Here is a 24,619-nt window from a genome sequence, read left to right on the forward strand (position 1 = left end):
CTGTATCTGCTATTATCATGCCTGGTTGTCCCTGCTCCTTCCACCTCTTTTGTCTCTGCCACTCAAGCCAATTTCAGCCATCCGCCGACTCTCATTTGGGATAATAGCCTCTCTTTTTACTGTTGTCTTGTCATGTTTGATTCGGCAGCACAAGGGTTTTAAATTAGCCAAAACGTTTGCATGCTGGGCTTACTCTGCTCCCACTACCAGTTGTAGAGCCACTAAACCACTTGATGCTGAAATTGATGATTGCTCGGAAGGAATAAGAAATTGTTGGTGGCTACCGGGAAGATTCATTCACGCCGAGCCCCTTTTAAGAAACCTGGGGGGGAGGGAGAGAGAGATTTCCTTCAGTTCGCTGCTGCCTGGCTGTGGCTGCATTGTGCTTGTGCCAGGTTCCCGCTGAGTGATTACAGCCTTGCTAGGCTGCGTAGTTCCTGTGATTTCAACATAAAAACAGAAGAAGAAAAATATAGAGGCAAGGGAAAGGGGGAGGGATGAAGCGCCAAAGACTTGTAGTTCAATTCGGTAACGTAGAATTGTGGTGTTTTAACTCGCTGCCCACCTTGTTGTTGTTGTTGTTGTCTAATTTATTTCCCCTGGCTGAAAGTTTACGTGTTAGAAGTTTTACTCTGTAGAAAAACTACTGCATTGGCCTGCCTTTGTTGGTGATACTAAACCACAGCTGGGCTGTAAGCAGTTTTTAATATTCTCTGGATCTGGATTAAAAATGATCCATCAACAATGGGATCAGGGATCACCAAGAAACTATACAAACTGCTTAATAATACCTCCACATGCCCCCCTGAATGCCTTTTACTTGTTTACATTCGTGTTTAAAGACGTGAGGGGACAGAAATTAGAAGGGAAAAGAAGATGAGAGTGCTTGAGAATCCATAAAAAGAGAAAATAAATGCTGTATTAAATGTGAACAACTAGGATTGTGTGATGGATATAATTTTATTTCAGAACTACACACAATTTCATATGCAATGTGAAAGAATCTTTTATTTCTGTTGAGTGGATTTCTGTTTGAAGAGAGATTATTTTGTTATTTTAGTTTATTTTTCATATTCCACCACTAACTCCAGTGATGACAGGTAGTTAAACGGTCAGAAAGGTCAGTAAGAGACCCATGTACAATGGCTCAGAGTTTCCAAGTCCAAAGACAAACACTATCTATCAGAAAATAGTAGCAGTTGTTAATTTAAAACAAAACAACCATCCAGACCCTCTATTAGCCATATATGCAAGTTCCCAGACAGTTAGAAACATGGCTTCAGATCTATAATTCATTATACAGTGCCACAAGTAAGACCCTAAATAAACACGTGGGAATATGATTGCATAGCATCCAGTCCAAGAAAGATGTTCTCATTGTATCTAATGTTGCCAACATTATTGTTACTAATATTCTAGCCCTTTTTTCCTGATTACTAAGCCACATGCTCTCTTGCAAAATAAAACCTTTTTCTGCCAAAAGGAAGGAAAAAAAAATCTTGTAAATCTGAAGGTGTTGGCATCCAACTTTATTTCTCTTGCATATAATAAATTGTGAAGAAATCATATAAATGACTCAAGCTCTAAAAATACAAATCTAACTAAGAGGCCAAATCTCTGGGGCCCAGCAGTGGTGTGCTGTTGTGCAAGCCCAGCTCTAAGGGCTTCTGTCCATGCCAATTAGCAGTAGATTGGAAAGCCAGGCGACCATGATGGGTTTAGTCCTGTTATCTAACTGCTGCACTGTTCAGAATTGCTGATTTCCCTGCAAAATCATGACAGATGTATTACAGGAAAATATATTGGCTGAGTAGCTAGTGAGAGAGTTAATGCAAGGGATAATAAGTAGCTAAGGCTACGTCCTCCAGCAGACTTTGATGTGGTTTGATAATATATGGGACGGGTCAATCTGCCCTATTAGCAAATGTAGCCAGTTTATGCTCTACATACAAACTAGAGATTTGATAAAGCACTAAATTAGTTTTCACAAGGTATTAGATGTTAGATACTTAATGGGATCATCATGCTTTTGCTACACTTGGTTAGGATGTGTTCTGTAGCAGAAGCATGCGGCAGCATGACATTTCACCAGGAAAGGAAGCCTGTCTTGTGACTGAGTCACGAGTCTGGGAATTAGAACACCCAGGCATTGCTTGGCTTCGGAATTACTGTCTCCCTGACTTGCAGGAAGGTTTCTCTTTTCACATCTGCAGAATGGGACTGCGTTCTTCCCTTTCCTCTTTGCCTCTTTGCGAAGCCACCACTGCTTTTTAAATGGTTTTTTCATCCTTGGGAGCAAGTAATCATAAATCTGTGACACTTCAGTCATGTGAGACGAATCCTGTCCCACTCAGTAAGTGCTGGGAAAGTCCCTAGACTTGATATCAGAGAATTTACAGGTTCAAGCAAATCTGGATAAGAAACTTTAGTAGATTGTGAAAGGAGAAGCTGAGGGTTTAGGTGTACTTCTGCATTTCCTCTCTGCCAGTGGTCAACCAGTAATTTAAAATGTTACTAAGACCAATAGTTTAGTGAAGCCAATAACATTGTTATAGTCTAAAATCCATTGGCAAGATAGGTCATGTGGGTATGAATCGGCATATCTGTACCCATTCTGGCAGTGGGAAATGTGGGTGAAGAAGTCAGCCTTCCTGGGGCCACATAGAACCTTCAGAAAACGATGCTTTAAAACCCATTAAGTGCTTTGTCTTTCTCACATGGATCTAATTTTTTGCCAACATTATTTTACCCTCTGTTTACAGACAATGTTCTTAAATATGTTTGGAAAGCATCATTTTAGTTTCTCTATCATCTCACTTCATATGCCAGTAACTGATCCTGAATGACCGCTGCCAGGCTTTGCACTTTGAGCGCTAGGGAGACATCCCTGCCTTTTTGTGAAATGCAGCAAGAGTGTCATGTATAAAATGATCCTGTTTGAAAGGATAGAAGCCGTATCCCAATATAGATCACAGTGGAAAATGACTCAAAATTACATGACAGCTTCTCCCCATTTACCTTCCTCCCCTCCCTTTCCCTTTCTCAGCCTGTTTCCCAGTTGGGCTGTGGTAAGAAACACATTGTGTATTGTGACATTTTAGTTTACTGTTACTAATAATGCCTTTGCATCTTTCATTAGTGGGCTATTTATAGGACTGCAAAAGGGCATTGGTACCACTTGGCCTCTGAGGTGGTACTGCCACTGTCCCAAGGACTGAGATGATTTTAAAGGGGGCTGGGCTGCACCCTGGCCTTGGCAGTGGGTTTACCTAGCTCCAGCAGAAGCCTTGGGTTAAAATCCTATGGTTTCAACCTGCTGAGGCCAGTCTGGACTTTAGATGCTTTCATAAACAAGAAGACTTTGCCTCATAACTCCTGCTAAGCCTGCACCTGATGAGCTGCTCAGGGCTGGAGGGCTGTGTTTTCCCTAATAAATTCCTTTTTTTGAACCCACTTGTTAGTCAAGCATTGTGCACACTAACTACGGCGAGGGCCCTGGGCATAAATTACTCTCACGTGGCACTGTCTCCGAGCAGCCCCCCAGTTATGGATTACTTTGTTCTCGACTTGACAGGAACATAATTAGAACTGTTGATGAAATCTACCAAATTGTTCCTCCGTGGCCTCAATGGTCAGGAAATTTGGCTGAGTCGTATTTGTCACCGACGTAAAGGCTCTAAACACTTCATATTAACTATGTTATTAATGTGCCCTCTAATCTGTCCGTGAATTGGTAACACTTGGAGGGAGCTTGTGCTCTAATAGCACCTTGTGATGAATTCATTGTAATGCTGTTCAAAAGTTTCTGGAAGGTGGGGGGGGGGAAAAAAAAGAAACCTTAATAAAAAGTGCATATTTATAGGTTGTTTCTTTTTTCTGTATGTGCATTTTTATGTTATACAGTTTTGTTTTGTTTTGCTTAACTGGAGATTCATTTAGGCTTTACATTGACAGACCCTTTTCTGTTCTATAGGATTTGCTGACATTTGGGCTGTTTCATTGCCAGAGGAGGCTTTGTGTGTCCCAAAGGAAGTGAGTGATCTGGCCATAACAAATCCTGCCAAAATATTTTAACACCGTTACGATTTTCTAATGCAATGCGTAGTGAATGTGACTAGAAAAGGATGGTGAGTCCACGCAGGGGGTTCGCTCCCTCTCCTCCCATTTGTCTGGTGGGACGAGCACGCCGCAGCTGCCGGGGGGTGGGAGGCCACAGCCAGCTGTGGGAGGGGTGTTTGCCTCCTGAAGTGTGTCCCTTCACGTGCACCGAGGGCTCAGGCTTGGTCTCTAAACCAACCTTTCAAATTTTGCTCCTGCTCTTGAACTTTGTGCAGTCCCAGGGTCGTCAGAGACGGCGTTCTAGTGATGTTTAAAAATGTGTTTTGGCTGCTGTAAGTGTTCCATTTAAGAGTTTAAGAGGGGAACGTGTTAGACACTTATGGATGAGAGAAGGGTTAGTGGCTGAAGGCCCTGTAAGTTGACAGACTCTTACCTTCAAAATGAAGGGCTGTCTTGTACTTCAGAATAGTTCTGAGGAGCTTTGAGGTGGCTCTTAGCTATATAAGCAAGTCTACTTAAAATGCTAGAACACAAAATTAAGTTCTCACATGAAGTGTTCAGGGGATGAAGACAATTCGGACAACCTAATGTTTAGCTTAGAGCTGTAGGTATGGGAAAGCTAAAATTTATATTCCCAAGCTATTCTCTAGAGCAGCAGGTAAATTAACTGTTGTTTTTGTAATACCTTGGTGATTTGTTTCTATTAAATTTAATACCATCCACTCCCCTCTCTCCCCCCATCCCCTCAAAAACCCAACCCAAAGATAACTAAAGTTAGTCTTTGGTGAGCACCTTAAAACCCAAAACCAGTAAGCACTTTGAAGTGTGCTGACTGCAGAATGTCAGCCATCATCACGTGTCCAACATGCACCATATTGGATTACTCTGGCAATTGGCTTCTGCAGCAGAGTAAACTTGTGTGTCTTTAGTCAATTTTACATTTATATACTTAAAAATAAAATAGCTGTGTGCACCTGCAAGTTTTACTGAAGGAATAAAAGCTACAGAGAAGTAGAAGAGTTGAGCATGTCCCTGGCTTTTGCTCAGGAGGCATAAGTAAAGTCTGGCCTTCTGCTGTTGATGGTGTTTCCCACTTGGATGTTTCTCTGTTTGCTTGTCTTTGAATACCAGATAGGATTGCAAGTTGTCACACTCATCTCCTGAGCCCTTGTTCAGGTTTTCATGGCTCACACACACATTCTGTTCCCTGTGGCCGCCATATATGGCATTTCCCAGGTCCCAGGGGCAATGATGCTGTCACCAACAGGAGGGAAGTGTTAGCCTGGGAGTTAGGACTTACTTTCAGACTTTATTTTAGGATCTTAATATAAATAAGTAAATGAAATGGGAATCTTAACTCGGCATTTTTCTCATGCAAATCAATCTATTTCTAGTAATGAGCAATTTAAGTATTTTTTTTAATATTGTGGTTGCCATCTCGGGAAATCAGGACCAGAATTCAGGATGCTCAAATTAGGTTAGTTAGTGCATACAGATATTCTGTTGATGAATCTATTATTAGAGTGAAATAGTACTTTCCCTGGGTCTGTTTCTTTTCACTGTTTTTGTCTCTTTTTCTTTCTCAGGTCATCTTGCCTAAGTTTATTCTTCCATGCTTTAATTTCACCTCACCATTTGATTAATTTCTACCAAAGCCATGGGCTCTTTAAGGACTTTCTAAATTATTAGATCTTGTTACTTATTTGCAGTGAGTTCAAAACTGAATTCCATTTGCTTTTGTCATAGTCTTGTTTTATGTTCTAAAATGGGACATTATTTGGGGCATTCTTCCCCAAAAGCATTCTTTATGCTGTCCTGGCTGTACTTCATCTGTTTTTCTAATATGCATTTGCTACTAAAAATTTTCCATGAGTGAATGAGTGTTGTATTATCCTTGAATGTCATTCATTTTCTGGGTTTGGGGTTATTTTTTGGGGTTTTTTTTAAGTTTCTAGTGGAAATGTCATGATACATTTGTATCTATGTATGTCCATCCTGTACATACAAATCTGATTTGTCACTCAGTAGAACCAAATGCATGAGGAGCAGACCTTAATCCTGATTTCACTTGTTTGAGAATAGGAAGTAAAACCACTTCTGTAGAAACCAAGGCACTTACTCAAGGCAGGGAGGTGAGGAATGGGATTCTAATATCAGAATTGGAATATTAATTTGGTAAAACTGTATGCTCTCATGGTGTCAGCTGTGGGGAGCATATGCTAGGACATGCTTGTGTTCAAAATCAGGTTGCATAGTTAATCATTCCAAGAAATAGACTTATCACTTCATAAACTCTAGCAAAGACTGTTTTCTTTTCCAAACATTTAAATTACTGAGCCGTTTTATGCATTAAAACCCAATTATGACTTGCATGGTATTTCAAAGAGTTTTCAAAGCTATTTCTTTTAGGAACTATGCATAGTCTGAGCTTTTAGCACTGAGTATTTAATATTTTCAACTGTAGGGTTTTTTCCTACCAAAACACTGTTTCAAGAATTTTTATAACCAGACTAATCAGCACAAATCCCAAGCAGCCAGTTCCAGAACATGCTGCATGTCCCCTAAAACTAGCAACCTAAAATTCCAATGTGGCCATTGAGCTACAGAATATAGCTTAAAAATACTTTATTTCCTTTTTCTAAAATGGTGAAGACCGGGTTAAAATAAAGGGATTTTTCTGCCCCCTCTTTTTTGCCACATTATGAGAGGAATCAAGATATGTTGCAGGAATTTAGGGAATGCGATTTACCTGCTATGGATCAGAAATACTTATTTTAAACACCACCTTCATGTTTATAGGGGCAAATTTAGTACTTGAGTTAGATATCAGTTTAAAAAAAACCTCCAAACCATCCAAAACTCCAGAATAATCTTTTGTCTTACTCACTTGGGTGCTGGTTTGTCAGCAGAGAAGTGTGTGTGAATCAGATCACACTGATTTGGTCAGGAAATGAACACTGTGGTTGTGTATAATGCAGTGGCTAGGAAGAGCTGTGTTATTAATATGAAGATATAAAAAATGCATGTGACAGTGGCACCATGATGAGACCACTTACCAAAGGCACCCTAGTCCTGAGTATAGAAAGTTATCCCCAGACCTTTTGGGAATTAGTAGGATGGTGTTTGGTAAATGTTATATTCCCAAAATAAGGCTTAGGTACTATGGATATCAGGGAAAACAAAGTTTATAAGATGAAGTAATCCTACTTTAAGTGTCAAACAAGAGAGAGAATAAGTTTTTAAAATCAGGAAGCTGCTTTATAAAGACTATTATGGACCCAGGATCCCTGTAGAGGAAGAAGCAAAGCTGTTGGCTTTAACAAAAAGAATTAAAAGGGGACTAGGCTGTTCCTCACCCCACTCATTCTGTATCTTAGAGCAGAGCTGGAGCTGAGATGGGAGCCTGGTGCTTCTCTTCATGAAGAGATTGTATGAATGAAAGGTTGCAAAGATATTAGAATTTACTAAGTCAAGTCATACTTGTCAATGACTTCTCCTGCTAGATATTTAAAGTTCAAGTGCTTGTTTGCTTTAGTTAAGTGCTCTGAAGTGCTTTTAAAAGTGTTGGCCCATTTATATAAACAAATTGAGAAACTCTATTGATAGTCAGGGTATGTTACCCAATATTTGAATATCCTTCCTTGAGTCCCAAAAAGATTTGCACTAGCAACTTCTAGAACACGTGAGACTTTGTTAATGGATCATTGTGTTATTTTATCATAGACATTGCCAGAAATGCAGTTTCTTGGTTGCACACAACGATGAGGAGTAAATAGAGGGCAGTCAGTAGCTCAGAAACTTATTTATCCAGAACTTAAGTGTGACTTGAGAGGAAGAATGAGCTGGAGGCCTGATTTCCTCTTGGAACATTTGCAGTAGGGAATTAGTACTTACATCTCTCCCACAGTTTTTTCTCCCTCCTGCTTAGCTGTGCTAACTCAGGAATCTCTTTTAGTGCTCAGAGTCAGGCAACCAAATTGAAACACATTCTCAAACCATGGGAAAATCCTGTTTGCACACATATGGCCACTCACAGAAAGAAAGGAAACTACCAACACTCTGGTGAACATGAAGGCTGGGATGGTCTTTATGTGTTTCCCCACAGTGATCCCTACCTGGCACTGCTGTAGTGCTTCCTTACTAGTTGTTCCCCTCAAAACATTGCCCTACTTGGAGTGATGTCCTTTAACCTAATGATACTGTTTGATACTGAAAGCCAAAGCATGTCATAAGATTGTATATTAAAATTTAGCCTCTTTCTGTGGATGACGAAATGAGCATTATTTGGAGGGATCACTGGGGAGACCTTGTGCCGTAAGATCAGGGCAGGTATCTCCAGAAAAAGTAAACTGAATGCCATCAGCAGCTATCCCCCAAAATGCAATGTAGTGTGAGCAATAGAGAGTGCAATCTTAAAACTAAAACTGCATCCTTCTTTAAAAAAAAAAAGCAACAACCAGCTTGTCCTAATAATTTTAATCTGCATGTGCAGTCTTTTTGCCTACCTTACGTCCTCTTGGCGAGATTAAGGTGGTGTCATAAGCAGGTGAATTTAGAGCTGTTGCTAATTTAAACTGCATTTAATAAAACACAAGTTTGAGATATCTTACAAATCAGTGGATGTGGCATAGTTTGAAGATTGCTTTTGTCAAGTTTGATTAGCTCAAAGAGAAACCTTTTCTAAATATTGGTTGAGAGATTAATCAGACAATGTAAGACCTTGAATTATTCCTCATCACAGGAAAACAACATAATGTATTATCTCATTTGAAGACTGGAAAAATGTAACTTCTGAGGATTTAAAATTTGTGTTTTAAAGATTCTACTCAAGGCAAAACTTTCAGGCTTTTCTTTTTTTAAACTGACTTGTAATTTTTCCATATTATGTTTCACTTTCTACTGCATATTCCCATATTACAAGCTGATAGTACCAACATCATTACACTGAAGGATGTTCTCATTATTGACTTCATTCTCAATTAATTATAAGTTTGGCATGTTTTAATGAGTAGGATTAAACTTTCATATTCCAAATATATGTCCTGCATTGCTTGCTTAGAAGCTTTCTAAAGAATGTGGCTGATCGACTTCTCTGAATCTGTACAAGGAAGCAAAATATTCTTTGTGCACATTAAAAAGTGTTTACTGTATTTACAAACTCTTGCAGAAAAGTTTTAATAGCTCTCTGCTTTGGAACAAAGTATAGAATTTGGGCAAAAGCTGTGCTGCTCTTTTGTAGCCTTCCCTGTCACACAAACTGTTGTTGTCTTCACTAAAATAGAAACTCATATAGAGCTCAGTTATGTCCTGTAAAATAAAGGGAGAGTAGCACTCATGTATTTCAGGCATACCCTAATTTTCATACTCTCCCCCCAAAAGGAGAAGGTACTTTGTACTTAGTTGCCCTGTTTTACAAAAACGTGGCACATTTGCATCGGAGCTGCTGCCACCTGTGCTTTCCAGATTCGGTCCAGTGCAGCTCTGCAGGGCGTCCATCAGGCTTTCTCTCCTACCTTCACTGTGCACTCTTAGATCCTGTTTGCTAACATAGATCTTGGTTATATTTTCTAGCAGAAGTTTTATATTCATTTGTCTTTTATTTCCTTGCACAACTTCACACTTTCCTCATTAGGACAGATCAAATAATTTCTAAGAGTGGTTCTTCTTTTGCTTACTTGCCTGCAAAACATACACATAGGATGGGTGTATTCTAGCCCTGTTGTAGGTTCACCTTCTGCTGATTGCAGTATGCTTAGGGGTTTCCCCCCCCAGTATATCAGTAATAATTAGATACCTGTAAACAATAAGCACCAGCAAGTTTGGAGTCTGTGCCAATGTAGATAGGTGTCATAGTAAGGGCAGGTAAGCAGATTCCTCAGCAAAAAGAAAATCTTTCATTGAATATGTTTTTACATTGCTTGTTTAGCCTGTGTTGAATTAAAAGTAACCTTGCAATGTGAATAGCAATGTCAACTGATATCACAGTCTGGCTAATAACACACGAGCATGATTTCAAGAGGGTTGGACCAGCATGGCCCACGCCAGGTAGGAACCCAAAGTCCTGGAAAATGCTGGGCAGCAATCTCCACCCCAGGCCATTTCTCATGAGACCTGTTACTACAAATAGCCTGTGGCTACATTTGGGTATTCAGGTTTCGACAGGATGTGGCTGCTCTTTCTCACTTAGCAGATGGCTTTTCATGTACCATCACCTGTCCTCCTTCGCCTCACTAACAGAGCTGTGACAAGAGCTGTCCTGGTGGTTGTGAAAGCTGCTTTCTGCATGTGGCCATCATAATTATCACATGTGAGCACCTTTATTTAGCAAGTCCACACATACATTACTGGTGCAAATGTCTTCTGTTTGGGTACATTCATTGTATATCTTTATATCATTCATTTATATCTTCATTTTATGTCACTTGTACTGTGAGTGTAGGGTGGGGATATTTCACAGCCTAATCAGGGAGTTAAACTTATGCAAAACCTGCTTGGTCTAAGGATCAGACTTTGCATTTCTGTATGACAGGGGATGAATTTCTTCATACTCTGCTGTTTGGAGGAGCATCTATGGCTCAGTTGTGCCTTTGCACTGGTTGAAAGTAATTTGGTAATCCCAAGCATGGCAATGGAAGTTTTATACTCCACTTCCACCTCTCCTGTCCTCAAGCACGTTTTGTGCATGGACCATCCTTATCATCAGCATCTGTCCTTAGAGTGATGATTTGCTTGTCTCTAGATCTCTGTCCCTTTATACAATACCAGATTTAAAATTGCATCTGTCTGGAGGGAAAGGCATGATCTCAAAGAATTAGTACTGATTTCAAAATTTTATTGCCAGGATCTACATGTAATATTTCTTTAAATTAACCAGTAATTATTCAGAGTCATGTAGGAAAGAGTTAAAAATACTAAACAAAAAAAATCCCTTTTCCAGGCAACTGGACTCCTTCCTTTCAACACAGCTGTTGCAGGAGGTTTCAATGGTATGAATAAATGTATTTCTTTTAACACTTTTGTTGTTTAAAATGCTATTGTTTCATCTGAGGTGTGAGGAGATGTGCTAACCTTGTCAATGTGGGTGCAGTAGAGCAGAAATGATAACTGTATATACTTTTTTTTTATAAATATACAGAGAGTGTGTGTGTGTGTGAGAGAGAGAGACAACTTATTTAAATCCTGAATACAGTCAGACCTCATATGCATTGTTAAAAAAAAGCCCTAAAGAATTGCATATGGATTAGGGGGATGAATATTCTATTATTTCAGTCTGTTCTGCTGATCTTCTTATTGTGACTTTGTGCTTCAGAAATCTGCCAGGAATTTGGCTTTGCTGTACTAGACAGTAATTTTAAATGTGTATCAAGCACTTGATAGTGTATGATTTGCGTGCTGTTGCATTCCCATTCCCTAAATTTTCCACCAATTTATTACTTTTTTCATACTGTTTTAATATTTCAGGATGATGAATATATACAGCATCATTAAAAGTAAATAAAAAATGCATGAAATTAAAAAATGGAATATTAGATGTTTCTTTGCTGTAATCCCTAGGTCCAATAGGAATGAAATGTCTCTGTTCTGTCAAGTAATCCCTAAACATGATTAGGGACCTTGTAGTTTCCACATAGCCCACATAATATTTGTATCATATAAGCCTATTTATGTAAGATTTGAGTAAAAGTTGTTATTAGAAGACCTATAAACCTATTCTACAATTCAAAAATATATGCTTGCCTCTTAATCTCTGTACTTTTATTATTTTGCTGGAGATGGCAATACGTCCTTAATTCATATTTCAGAATTCTCTTGCATCTTTTGGGTACTTATATCATGCGTTAACAATCCAAATGAAATGTATTTTTAAGACAGAGGACTGAGTTCAACAGTTCATCTACTCATGCAGTTTCTCCTTAAATCCTCATTGGAAGGGATGTGCACCTCTTTCTAGGTCTCTCCTTTGACATCAGGGTTTAATCTGACCTGGGGGTCTGGAGATGGAGAGATGGTTTTTCTCATTTTGGGAAAGGGAAAGTGGAAAGAGGGAGAGGATTAATTTTCTCTGCTTAAATCCTGTGATAATATGTTTTCAATGATGGAGGTGCTTCTGGCAGCTCCATGGAAAGTTTTAGACATCAGCTTTTGATTTGATGAGCCTATAGCAGAGTTTTCAGGAGAAGTAGCTAGGAAGAAGGAAAATGGGGAAAAGCCTTGAATGACAAAACAATAAGACACGAGAGACAATGGGCATTCCCAGCTGTTTCTTGTGACACAGTTGTGTTGCAGGTACAACAACCCAGCACTTCTATTCCCTGGCTCAGCTTCTTGCCTGGGCAGCAGAAATGCTCATAGTTCCATCTTATGTGTTGTTAGGCTGAATTCATAAATGTGCAGAAGTATTCCAGTTCCACGGTAGCACAAGGAAGATCAATAAATAAATAAGAATAGTAAATTATATACTTCTATGGTTTGAGTAGGCTTTCGCAAAGAAAATATTTTTAAATGATGCCAGGGGTCAGCTGTGGCAATTCTGTATTTCCCATAAGAAAATTTGAGATTATATTAACCTTGGGCTACCTACTCAGAAAAACCCTGTGGAAATACACCTGTATTGCTTTCCACACTGCACTGAAATTTACTTTTATTTCATTTTCAGCAGTTAGGGTGGCATTTGAGCAATAGCCCTATTCTTGTATTTATGAACTAAGAGAAGCAAAACTGTTCACTGCTGAGCCCAGGGATCCTCTTACAGGAAAACTGAGATCAGTAATGGTTATCAAGTCTTCATTTATAGGGAGTGTTAAATGACCACAAAGTCCTGACATTCTTCAGTTAATAAGTTATGCTTAAAACCAGGCTACCTACCCTCTGCGCCCCACCCCAAGCTACCACAGTCAGAAATTTTGATTTTTGATATAATTTCAAAATGTCACTTTGAGATGTTACAATTCCTTTTTAGCTGGAGAGACTGTATTACAGCAGTATCAATAAGTTAGAGGTGAATGATGGTTTCCCTCACCAACCTCCTCCTTCCTGCAAGTAGTAGAAGGTGGGAATGAGATGATGATGCTTGAGGTTCTTTTTATCATCCAAAGCAGGGATTTACAATTGTTATTGCAGTTACTTTTGGGTTTTGGTAATCAGCAAAAAGGGAAGTGCACACCCCAACCAGAACAGCCCCTGAAAACTGAAAAGCCTTGCATGCTGATGTGTTTTCAGTTGCCTTTATTCCCTCAGTTTAAGTGGAAAAGAGGGATTTGGAAAGCAAGAGCTTAATTTAACAGAATAATATTATGCTTTCGATCCTTAAAATGAATGAATTATTTGGATACTTAGCAGTATAATGTCTTTGAATAATGCTGGTACTTAAGTTGGAAAAAATTATATTGTCAGTGTGCTGTGTTTTCCTCTTATGATGTTTTTACCAATTTGGCATTTATGGGAAGCAATATCATTGTTGAGAAGTTTCCAAATTGCTTTTTATAGAAATCCGCAGAAATTAAATCTCCTCCTTGTTATGAAAATGAAGTGATGTCTTGAGACACTGGTATATTAGCACAAATCTGTGGAGACAATAAGCCAAATTCTGCTTGCAGTTATTGTGTGTCCACTTTTAATAGCTTCAGGAAGCTGTGTTAGGTATAGGCTGCTGCACTGTAAATAAGCATCTGCTTAGCTACAGCGTTTGAGCAGCACTGAGAGGCAGAGTAACATCCCTGCCCTTCTCCCTGTCCCCTCAGGCCGTGTGGCTCAGGACATCTTGGAAAGAAACACAAAAAATGGGTTGGAAGTGAGACCGGTTCATGGACAGCCCAAGCAAGTCCCTCTTTAGAGGGGTGCAGTGCAGAATTATCAGCACCATAATGGGTGTTCATAGCTGAATTTAAACCACATAATAGTGCTGTATGTGGTGTGTTTAAATTCATTGGCAGAATTAAGGCAGGACTAAGGCAAGTGCATGATTGATTTTCACAAATACAATCAAGTCTAAGAGATGGAGATGCAAGATGGATCAAATTTTGAGACCTGATTTACCTACATCAGATATTTAATGGGATGCTTAATTTGATTGCTTCACCAAAAACTACTCACAGTAGTAAAGCCACTGACTAAATGTCTGTGCAATCAAGGGATCTGTGTGCATCTACATCTTGATTTCCATGTACAAATAACCAGCAATTAATGGTTCAGAATGACTGCAGGGAAAGGTTTAAGGTTCAAAATGGCAACCCTAGGGTTTTGGGGGGTCCTTTAGCACTATTTTATGATGGTTTTTTAGGGGTATAGACAGGCTTGTGCAAGTCCATGTAAACAGAAGATTTTTAACTTGGGTTGCAGAAGGCTCTTCATGGCTACAGCTAGAAGCCATCTCTCTTCAGGAAGGTTGGATGCTTTTAATAATGAGATTTAGGCTCTTAATATTAACCCCAGCATATTAGCCTACTCCTGTGTTGCCCAAGTGTCCCATTACCTGGGTGAAAAATCAAGAAAAATCTTTGAACAGAGGGATGGTGGCTGTTGTATGTGTTTTGTAGCAATCACAAGGCACTGTATACTTTCTTCTTGGGATTTAACACATTTCTGAGTGAAAAGTCAGCAGTCACTTTTGGCACCCTTTTTATTTTTTCTTTTCTAATTTGTCTCATAGCAATGTGTATGAAGTACATAAGACTATCAGACCAAGAGTCTTGAAAATACTGATACATCCTCATTATTTTTTACTGTAGTATTTCTATAGTAGTGACTCATCAATTACATTTAGTGTTTTTATTTCCCATGGCACAAGCACAACAATTGAAATTAAGGGTGTTATGCTCACAGTCCTTTTCAGCACTCATTTAAGTTCAGGCAAACTTCGACTGTTTTCTCACAGTAACCTTTACAATGCAACTGATAAACATTATTTTTGTTTTAATGACTCCCAAATAATGTCATATTTAAATGAAATGCAGTTTGCCTCAGCAGGGTTCTTTGAATTTATGAGCATTTTTGTCCCATATCCTACAATAATGTGACAAATATTTGCATTTTTACTGTTTCCTTGAACACTTTTAAACACCCATTTTTAGGAGACTTCAGATTACTTTTGAACATATTTGAATGCATTTTTTGCTATCACCAAGCTTAAAATAGGAACCCCTTTTTCAGCTTATCTTTATTAAACACCTGTAAAAATCAGTGATATTTCTTTTTTTTTATAAAGCTTTCTTCCTTTAACAGATGCCAGAAATGCTGCACTGTTCTAATATGGGCTTCTTTTCTTGGTGGTAATGGGCAATAAATGGCCTGGTAATGTCTTTTCCATACACACAGGCATTTACCTGCCTGAATATCATAAACAGGAACTTTAAATTGTAGTGAAATGCATCTGATCTTTAACTACAATCAATTAATATTAGAAATGCTAGGCTGCTTTTAGAAGATAGTCAGAATTAAGTCTTAGAAACTGATCATTCTACACAAATGATCATGCTTACAATAAACCTCTGATTTAAAGAGTAGGTGGCCAGGCATGGCAATGGCCAATTATTTATATTTTCCTATTGAATATTCACTTTCATTTTTTTAAAACCATGGGTTTATTTCTCAGGGGAGGGATTTTTGGGGTGTTTGGGGTGTGTCTGTTGTTTGGGGTTTGCTCAGACAGGTACTTTACAATACCTTCATCATCTTTATAATGTAACTGTGGAGTTAGCAGGTTAATCTTGCTGTTCTTGGAGGCAGTTTCACAGAATTTTTCATGTCTTGGCTGGGTTAAGTTTTCTGTTTTTATATGCTTTTATTTTAAGAATATATATTGGCTGCTTATTTTTAAAGTAATGTTTTCATGTGTTGAATCAAATGAAAAAGAAATCAATCACGTTAATTCATGTATCTTCATACAATCATGCCAAGAACTATCTAATGGGAAGGTTTCTTTATTGTTGTTCTCCTGCAAAAAAACCTACTGTGTATGGTTTTTAGTCAAAAATCCCAGCCAAATACCCTGTAGAGAACTTTGTAAGTGAAAGCAAATAATTTAAAATAAGATTGTGGTTACTCACCAGTCTGCGTTTGAGCACTGTGTTAGATGTTGGTTAAAATTAGACTTCCTTAATGGACTAGTGAGGGAAGGTGGGAGTGAAAACAAGAAAAAGATGACAGAAGTAAATATGCCCATAAATACAGAAAGGCCATGTTTGCTTTTGTGGCCTTTGATCAAGCCCAGGAGTTCACTTTCAAAGGACATCGCGGGATGCTTGGGAAAGGAGCAGCCACCCGGCGTAATTGGAAAGGGGAAGGTCTGCAGCTCGGCGGCTGCTGCTGCTCCTGCCTCTCTGATAAGATTGTAAGAGTTGCCAATATCAGTATTCAGCCTTGTAGCGTGTCAGGGCGCTTTCATGTGAACTGAAGTGAACTGTCTGTACGCGCTCCCTCCCGCGCTCCTTCCCAGCGCTCGGCGCCGCATTGAAGTCAGGGGAGAGGAAAAAAAGATTTGAGGATTGCCCAATTTGTTCTGACATAAAGAGATGTTTAGCTCTGTGAAAGGTGGTGGAGGCAGAGTGCCTGACTGACATTTCAACAGGCTGTCTGCTGGGATTGCTCACTTCATGTCCCTTCATATTCCTGCTGTGTCCTGCGCGAGTGCTCTTGTCTAATCTTCACAGCGAGAGTGCCAGGAGTCCCCTGGGCTTCGGTGCTCAATACCTTGTTAGACGGGGCGTACGATGCCACAGCTCCTTCTTCGTGCTTGCTTCTGCTCTAATGTTTCAGGCTTCTTGAAAGACCAATGATTTTATTTTTTTTAAAAGTGATTTGCTAACATAACTGTGTGTCTCTCCTAATCGCCTTGGTCTTCTCTCAGCAATGCTAGATTTCGGTGATAAAAATACATGGAGGGGAAGAGAATAAAAAATCCCAGTAAGTTAAAGCTTTAAGCATTGTTCTAGGCTTTTCTTTTTAAATTTGGGTACATTGACTTCCTTTGGCCTGTTTAGAAAACAGATGAGAGAAAATACTCGTTGAACAAGCAGTGGGAGGTATAAGATGTTGATAAAGCTGAGACAGTGCCTGGTCAGGAGTGCTGAACTCTATACCAGGGGCTGCAGGGCAGTTTAGTTGTTGAGGGTCTGTGTGCTTTTACAATTCCAAACGTGTTGTGATGCATTCTGGCATGCCACATCCTGTTAGATCACATCGGGGCAGCCCATGGTGCCAAATAACACTAAGAACATGACTTAATGAGAGCTAATGCTCACCTCTTATTCCAGGAGTATTATCAGGTACCTTGTTAGCCACAGTTCCTATCTGGATTCAATCCTCCTAAAGCAGAGATGACATTAAAGATATATGTATTATGTTTTAGACAGATAGATACGCTATTTTTCATTAACTTTCTCAAAATACATTAATTAATGGGTGTAGTTTAATCCTTGTTAAGCCATTAAAATTATTCACATACTGCACTCATGGTCTTCCTTACATCTTTTCAAAGGCACTTCTTTTTCCTCAAGTGTATTATTGCTGGTGACAAAAAGCAGATTGGTAACATACTCTTTGCTTCCTGCAGATCTGAGGTCCCCATCCTGTGAACCCAAAAACACATTGCATGGATTCCATGCTGCACATGGTTGCCATTGCTCAAGTTTCCCCTCAGTTTCAAGTTCTGAAAAACATCTCTTCATCCTCTCTTATCTGGAGGTGCAGTTGTGTGCCTTACCAGGCTAGAGATTTCCAATGCAAATCCCTATTCCCAGACATACCTTCCAAACTTTTGTGTGTAAAGCTGCACCCTTGTTCCTTCCACAGTGCAAGGACAGAAGCCAGTGATCATGGGTGGCTGCATGGTTTCCCTCAGCCAGTGGCATATCTAGTCTCACATTCTCTTTGCTGGGAACCAGCAACACCTTCTTTTCCTGCAACAGACTGATCAGGTGGATATTAAAACTAACTCCTTATCCTTTCTGTAGCACCTGCAGCCCAGAAGAGCTGAACTTCTATCAGCCCACTGTCACAAACTGAGGGTGTTGTATATGTGCTGTGGAGGCCTCGCAGGCTATTCAGAAGACAAAATTCCAGACCTTTGAAATTAAAATTGCCAGGGAATTACCCAGTGAGGTTTCTGCTGTAGGTATGGTCCGGGTGATACCAGGAGGTTTTAAAAAGGGGTTTGATGGATCTCAGACACACCAGAAAAGGCTCTCACATACACAAGGATCATTTAGAAAAGGGGATACCAAGAAGACAGTGCCAATTGTGCCCATTTTAGTTGGTGGGGTATCCTGAACTCCTGTGGATGTTTCAGGGTGGAGAATCATACTGGCAAAATGTCCTCATCCTTCAGGTTGTGGTCCAGCAGTTTGTGATATGAATCTAATTTAAACATGTGAGCAGTTCAGGAGGTGTGTGGGGCCAGGCTGTGTGTAGTGTTACATACATTTATTTGGTGGTTTACTGCGCTGAATGCTGAGCAGGAGCTGTGTGCTCCCAGTAGGAAGGAAGCCAGGGCACGTGAGATGTTCACAGGTACAGACAGACAAATGCCTGCTGGTGTGTGTGTGTGCGTGCAGGCTTGCTTCCTTCCTATTTCCTTTTGTGTGCAGATATCATTGTGTAATTTTTCACCTATATCATTAATTTAATCGTTTTATGAAATTTGTACTTGCCTGTGCAAGCATCGCAGGGAAGCCCATGCTGTTAACTGAGGTTGATTGTTTTCAAACAGCTGATTGTAGAACTTACCATCAATTTAACAGAAGTTGTGTTTATTTAAAAATTGACTTAAAAGACAGTAAATGACTTGATGACTCATTAAATCAATTTAAAAATTGACTTAAAGTGCTGTAAGTGACTCATTATGTTAAGCTATAGAAAGACACCCAATAAAAATAAGAAAAAAAAGAAACCTGGCAGGAAGTTGTAGCTTCATATCCTGATTTATTTTTATTCGGAATAAAATGGTCTGATTACCAAAAGTGGTTGCAAGGACATCTACCTAACTATGGAATACTCAGGTAGTAAAAGCACTGACATTAAGCAAGGGCCAAGTGTCACTGAAATACTTCCCTGATTTTTGTATCAATAAATGAAGTTTAGAATAATGCTTTGGCTGGGAGATACTGAGTTGCATACCAGGATACTATTTAGTTCCTAATATTGAGTAACTGTTCTATATGTCTCAGATTTGTTGAACATAATGTCTATATGCTAAACAGTTTTCTATGGTATTTAAAAATTGACATTTCAAAGAGTGTAATAGCATAATGAAATGTAAACCGAAAACAGGAATGAGTTAATTAGACTAATGATCCCTTGACTCCTTTATTAGCCAGCTCTTTAGAAATTGGGATTAGCTTTGTTTTCTCTGTTGAATAAAGACAGGAAGGATGATGTTGATTCTAGTAAATGACAGCACCAGAAGAAATTAGTGTTTTCCTGTTCGTTATAGGTTTCATCATCTGAGATAAAAATTTAGCCTTCCTGCATGCATACCTTATTTCAGTGCACTTTGAGTTTCACTTCCATTGAAAGAGAAATCAGGAAAATAATTTAGGAATGCCTACTGATTTCATATAATGGTTTTAAGGGTGATCCACTCTATGTGATTTCTGGACTTAAAACTTTACAACTCTTTGTGCAAATCTGGAGTAGACTGGGTTTGAATTTAAATGAAGTCTTCAGAAGAGGCTAGCTTGACAACTTTTTGATCTAGGTTTTGAACATTTAATTTCTCCTCTCTATATGAGAGTGATTTGCACGTCTCTGTTGCTTTTAAGGGCTATCAGGAAGCATGAGAATTATCTCTATAGTGGTTCAAACCAAGCATGCACAGAGAAATGAAATCGCTTTTACGACAAATAGGAGGATTCGTAAGTCAGCAGCTGCTAGCGAAACAACATCATTAAAACTTCCAACAATTCCAGACCTTGCTCTCGGGACTCGCTCAGGCCAAGCAAAACCTTAAATAAAGTGCTGAATTATAGGCTGGAAAAAGAAAACCAGAATTTAAATTGGTAGGAATTAGCGATGATTCACTAAGCTAATTTCTGCCCTCCATTTCCCTTGTGTGATGGCGTGTGGAGCGGCGCTGGGATGAGGGAGGGCAGAGTGGGAGCTGCTGACAGCCAGCTTTTAAGTTTGGATTCTTTCTGGTAGATCTTTATCCTGCAAAGTAATGAGCTCCTCAGCTCCCCACTGAAACCTATAGGTACAGAGGGCACCCAGCGCCTTGCAGGATCAGATCTTTAACGAATGCCTGAGGAATACAAAATTTATCACGCAAATGAGGCAACAGAGAGGAGGTGGCAACAGCTGAGTTATGAAGCTTTTTACTCACAGGCAGGGCTCATTTGCTATCCTGCACACCCTTGTTAAGCGTTCTGGGAGCACCACACTGAAGCAGAAGTAATAATGCCACTTGTTTATAGCTCAGTGTTTCCGGCTTTCTGGAGGGTGCTTTTGGAGAGGTGTGGTGGGATGGCAGTCAGCACACTCGGGTGTCACTGCTCCTCTTCTCCTTTATGGAAAGGAGCATCTGGAACCCATCTCATGCCTGTTAGTTGTCCCCTCGGTGTGCTGCTCTTTGGTGTGAGGCGCCCTGGGTGCTCATTTTGGCCCGTCCTGTGCAGGGTTTGCAGAGCCGAGCGCTGCTCGCAGTCCAGCGCTGCGCCTGACCTTGCGGCTCGCTATTAATTTGAAGTAGCGGAATTAAAATTTTCCATTCTTTTGCATTGTCATGCCTCACGTTGATAAGCACAAAGAAATGTAAATAAAAAAGACCTATTTCACAACCCTAGCTACAACCTTTTTGTTTTATGACAAAAGACAGTTAATTAGCATACTAGCAGTAAGCAGCCTTCCCAAACTCGTGCTAATTATGTATTCTGTTGACCGTGACTCCAGTCATAAGGTAATTGGCTTGCAGCAACATGACATTTCAAATCATCTCTTGAAATTACATCAAAAAGCCAGCCTGTTTTGTTTTGATAGGGGAACAATCAATTTGATAAGTGGTAACACAGCTCATTGTTTCACATTAATTAGACTAATTGCAGCATGTTAGCCTCTGAAATAGACAGAACTTGGAGAAGACAAAGGCTGTGGCCTTTAGCATGCAGTGCATGTGGTGGTTCCACTTGCTTGCACATACTGTAGGCAGAAAACAGAGTTGTTAGGATTCAGCCTTGCGGGAGACTGGGTGTTAACAGTGGTTTGATGTGTTATGCTTAATCCACTGGCTTTCAATTATAAGATCCACATTTTAGAAATCCCAGAGAGGGGAAGGGGGGAAGAAAAAAAAAGCCATTTCAATACTAATGGTGACAAAAAGGTTTTGGTGATCTTCTGTTTTGTGTCTCCTGAAAGACAGAGCAGAGATCTGGCCACAAGATCTCTATGTTGTGGCATTGAGGGACATGACTTAGTAGTGGACTTGGTACTGCTGAGTTTATGGTTGGACTTGATCTTCCAGTCTAAATGATGCTATGATTCTATGTTTATGGACTAAAAGACCTTTCTTTGAGGAGCCTTTACTTTTGTTCTTGCTTTTACTGCCCATTCCCACTAATGTTTTATTCTTGGGATACCTCAGTTGGGCTATTTTTATTTTCACTTTTATATTTACTTAAGAGTAATGCATGGGGAGAAAAAAAATAGTGGACAGATTACTGAAAACAGAGAGTAGAGATGCATAACCCACCCACGTGTTCTAATTTAGAGCATCTTTGCCCGCTGTTGAGATTACCAATTGTACTTAGCTCTGTGATGATTTTTATGATCAAGCTATGTCATCTGTAGATTGACATGACCAAATGAATTTCGCTTGTGACCTAATTGAAATGTAAACCAAAGTTTTAAGAGATGAAAAGTTTAAGGGGTTATCTCAGTCCACAGGCTAAGTTAACTTCATTGCTGCCCACAGCTTGGTAGAGTGGTTCTTGCTTGTCAAACCCAACATCAGGTCACTGGATATGTAAAAATGTTTTCTTTGACCAGTACATTGCTAGTATGTTTAGTAAACAGGGTAATAGTTAGCAACTTTTCAAGGACTGAAAAGCATCAGAGACTGGATTCCAAAACTGTGTGCATGCTGATGAAATCATGTGCATGAGACCAACTCTGCCTTTTTCTTCTGCAGTTCTATAGTCCACCTGTACCATCAGAGCCTTTTGCAATTGCCTCCTTTACACAAAATCTTTCATCACTTGAAAAAAAAGGTAGATTAAAAACAAACAAAAAGAGAGAGATTGGGGGGCAATTCTTAATCATTGAATTGCTTGCATGAAAGCTGTAGTTGCTCTCTGTGGAAGACATGGAAGACATTATTTATTTTTTTTTTTTAAAGTGAGGTGAGGAAATTTAGGTAAGTCTGGATATACAGACTTCATTTACACATCTTTGCTTCTATTACTCCCCCTCACACCAGTAATTGACTGGTTAGACAGTAAAACCTCTGGGGCAGAGATTTTGATAAAGTTGCTTGTAGTCTGTGTTCAGAAAAGTGTAATTTCATTTAAATCAAAGACTTTGTTCTAACAGCTGAACATTCTATTTGCTCATGGAAGCTCTATTTTTATTAGTTTTGCTTATGCTTTATGTTGGTCCCTGAACAAGTGGTCATAAACTCTGTTTTAGGTCCAGCTACCAGTGACTTCATACTACTGATTTATTTCAATCATTTACCGGCAAGAATATATTTTTTAAAATATATTCTAAGCAAATCATGCCTCTGTGCCTCCTTTTACTTTGCTCTTGCTTCAACATTTAAACCACCTTTCACTGAGCTTAAAATTATGCCCAGATTAGCGATGTAACCACCCTAATGTGCTGCTCTTACTAAAAAGTCCTGGGCTTGTACAGGAGGTGAATTGGAAAGAAGCAGAAGATTGGAGCCTTTTAGCATTCAGCTTAAGTGCTGGTTCCACTTGCCTGAGCACAAGCTGGGGCTGGTGCTGTTAGGATGCAAGCCTGCACCCTCGCTGTCACTGCTGGTCCCTCTGTAGTCAGGTTCCTGCTTGGAGCAGAGCAAATCTTTGCTCAGTTAAGCGAGCGTCAGTCACCGGCCAGCTTGGCTGCCAGCCCAGGTTTGTTAGACTTTTCTGTGCGGCACCTGAATGAGATATTGCGAAGACATGGCTACCTAAACAGAGCCTAGAAGCCGCAGATGTATTAAAAAAAAAATAAAATTAAATTGTCAAGGGGATGACAGAATAATTTTGAGAATACAACTTACACTTCCAGCGCTCGCCTGGGAGGTTTGCAATAAGGAACCTGCACTGCCTGCTCGGTGACACATCCTGTGTGATCTTGTTTAAATACCTTTCTCTGTTTTCTTGAAATCCAAGACTAGAAGGCATTGCTGACTTCTGACAGAGAAACAGGGGCATGGGCAAAACGTAGCTTAGCAAGCTGGAACACATTGATACCATGCTGCAAAGGTGCTGAGCTCATTCAAGGGTGCCAAATGACTACTTGTGGCTTATATCAACAGTGGGCACTTAAGCGCTTGTAGGATTGTGCTTTTGAATTGTTTGGCTACTATCCAGTCAAACTCAACAGGACCATCTTCAAATGGAAAAGGAATGGTGAGAAATAAAGTTGCAAAGTTTTTGGGTTGCGTGAAGGCACAGGCAGTGGGTATTCTGCACAGCAAGTTGAGGAAAATCAGGGACAGGGTAAAAAGAGATAAAATAGGAATAGTTTTTAAATAGGAATTGCTGGCAGAGCTATTAATCACACAAGTCTTTGAGCTGTAAGGATTGCATGAGCGGAGCTAATACGAAAGAAGAGAGATACTTTGCCGATATCCTGAAATAGACTATTAAAAGCAACAAGGAAAATTAAAGGGAGATAATGTCTGAACAGATTAATGACATGTAATGATAATTTTAAAAACCCTAAATATACAGAAAATCCCCAAATCTCTTCAAATATCCAAATCCCCACGTGCGACTGTTTTTTGTATGGGACAGCCTTGTAATAATCAATTTTGCAAGTTGCTGGCCTTGTTATACAGTCTCAGCTCTGAGCTTTGATTCTGATCTCATTTGCACTAGTCAAATAAATCAAACTTTCTGCTGTTTCTCTGGCTGTACACTGCAACAGGGACCAGAATGTGGACACTGATAGAGTCTGAATTTTTTTAGCAGGAGATTTCACAGCACTTGTGAAGCAGGTTTGAAAAGGAAGAGAAAAAAGCATTTGTCATTGCTAAGGTAGGCCACCACCTGCTTTTTGCAGACTGCCAGATTAAATGGGGACTTGATGCAGGTAGGGGCCTTTTGTCTGAAAAGAGGAATCAACAATCTGTGAATATAAGACAGAGACTTGGGACATAACTTATATTATTGTTATTTCTTGTCAAAATCCACATCATCATCATCTTTTAAACAATGACATCGTTGTAGTCGATTCAGGACGAATTGAACACAGGTTGAGGACTTTGCACAAGGGATTAATCTTTCCCTTACATGGGATGATTTTTTTTTTAAAGTCCTCTTCCTGCTATTTCTATGACCTTCCACTCCTGATGTCCAATCGTAGCTGTTTAATGAAAGAAAACAAACTTAAATTCTGCACTGAC

The 24,619-nt window shown here is 39.6% G+C and overlaps 1 protein-coding gene across 13 annotated transcripts in view; it reads left to right on the plus strand.

Moving 5' to 3' along the window:
- The window catches only part of ESRRG (estrogen related receptor gamma), a 368,263-nt gene that overhangs the window by 141,900 nt on the left and 201,744 nt on the right, over positions 1-24,619 (plus strand). For 4 of the 13 annotated variants that reach the window (XM_054279743.1, XM_054279742.1, XM_054279741.1 and 1 more), the window contains one exon: positions 3,974-4,127. The exons of 5 other annotated variants lie outside the window; for them this stretch is intronic. In XM_054279743.1, coding sequence (XP_054135718.1) covers positions 4,093-4,127 — 35 coding nt within the window. In that variant the 5' untranslated portion in view covers positions 3,974-4,092. Of the gene's footprint in view, positions 1-3,973; positions 4,128-11,028; positions 11,046-24,619 lie in introns of those variants that run through there. 4 more of the 13 variants (XM_054279747.1, XM_054279746.1, XM_054279752.1 and 1 more) reach the window with 2 other exon arrangements.

The sequence above is a fragment of the Melozone crissalis genome, unplaced genomic scaffold (genome assembly GCF_028551555.1).
Source record: "Melozone crissalis strain CALT ecotype California unplaced genomic scaffold, PUWL_Pcris_2 ptg000027l_1, whole genome shotgun sequence".
NCBI classification, from domain to species: Eukaryota; Metazoa; Chordata; class Aves; order Passeriformes; family Passerellidae; genus Melozone; species Melozone crissalis.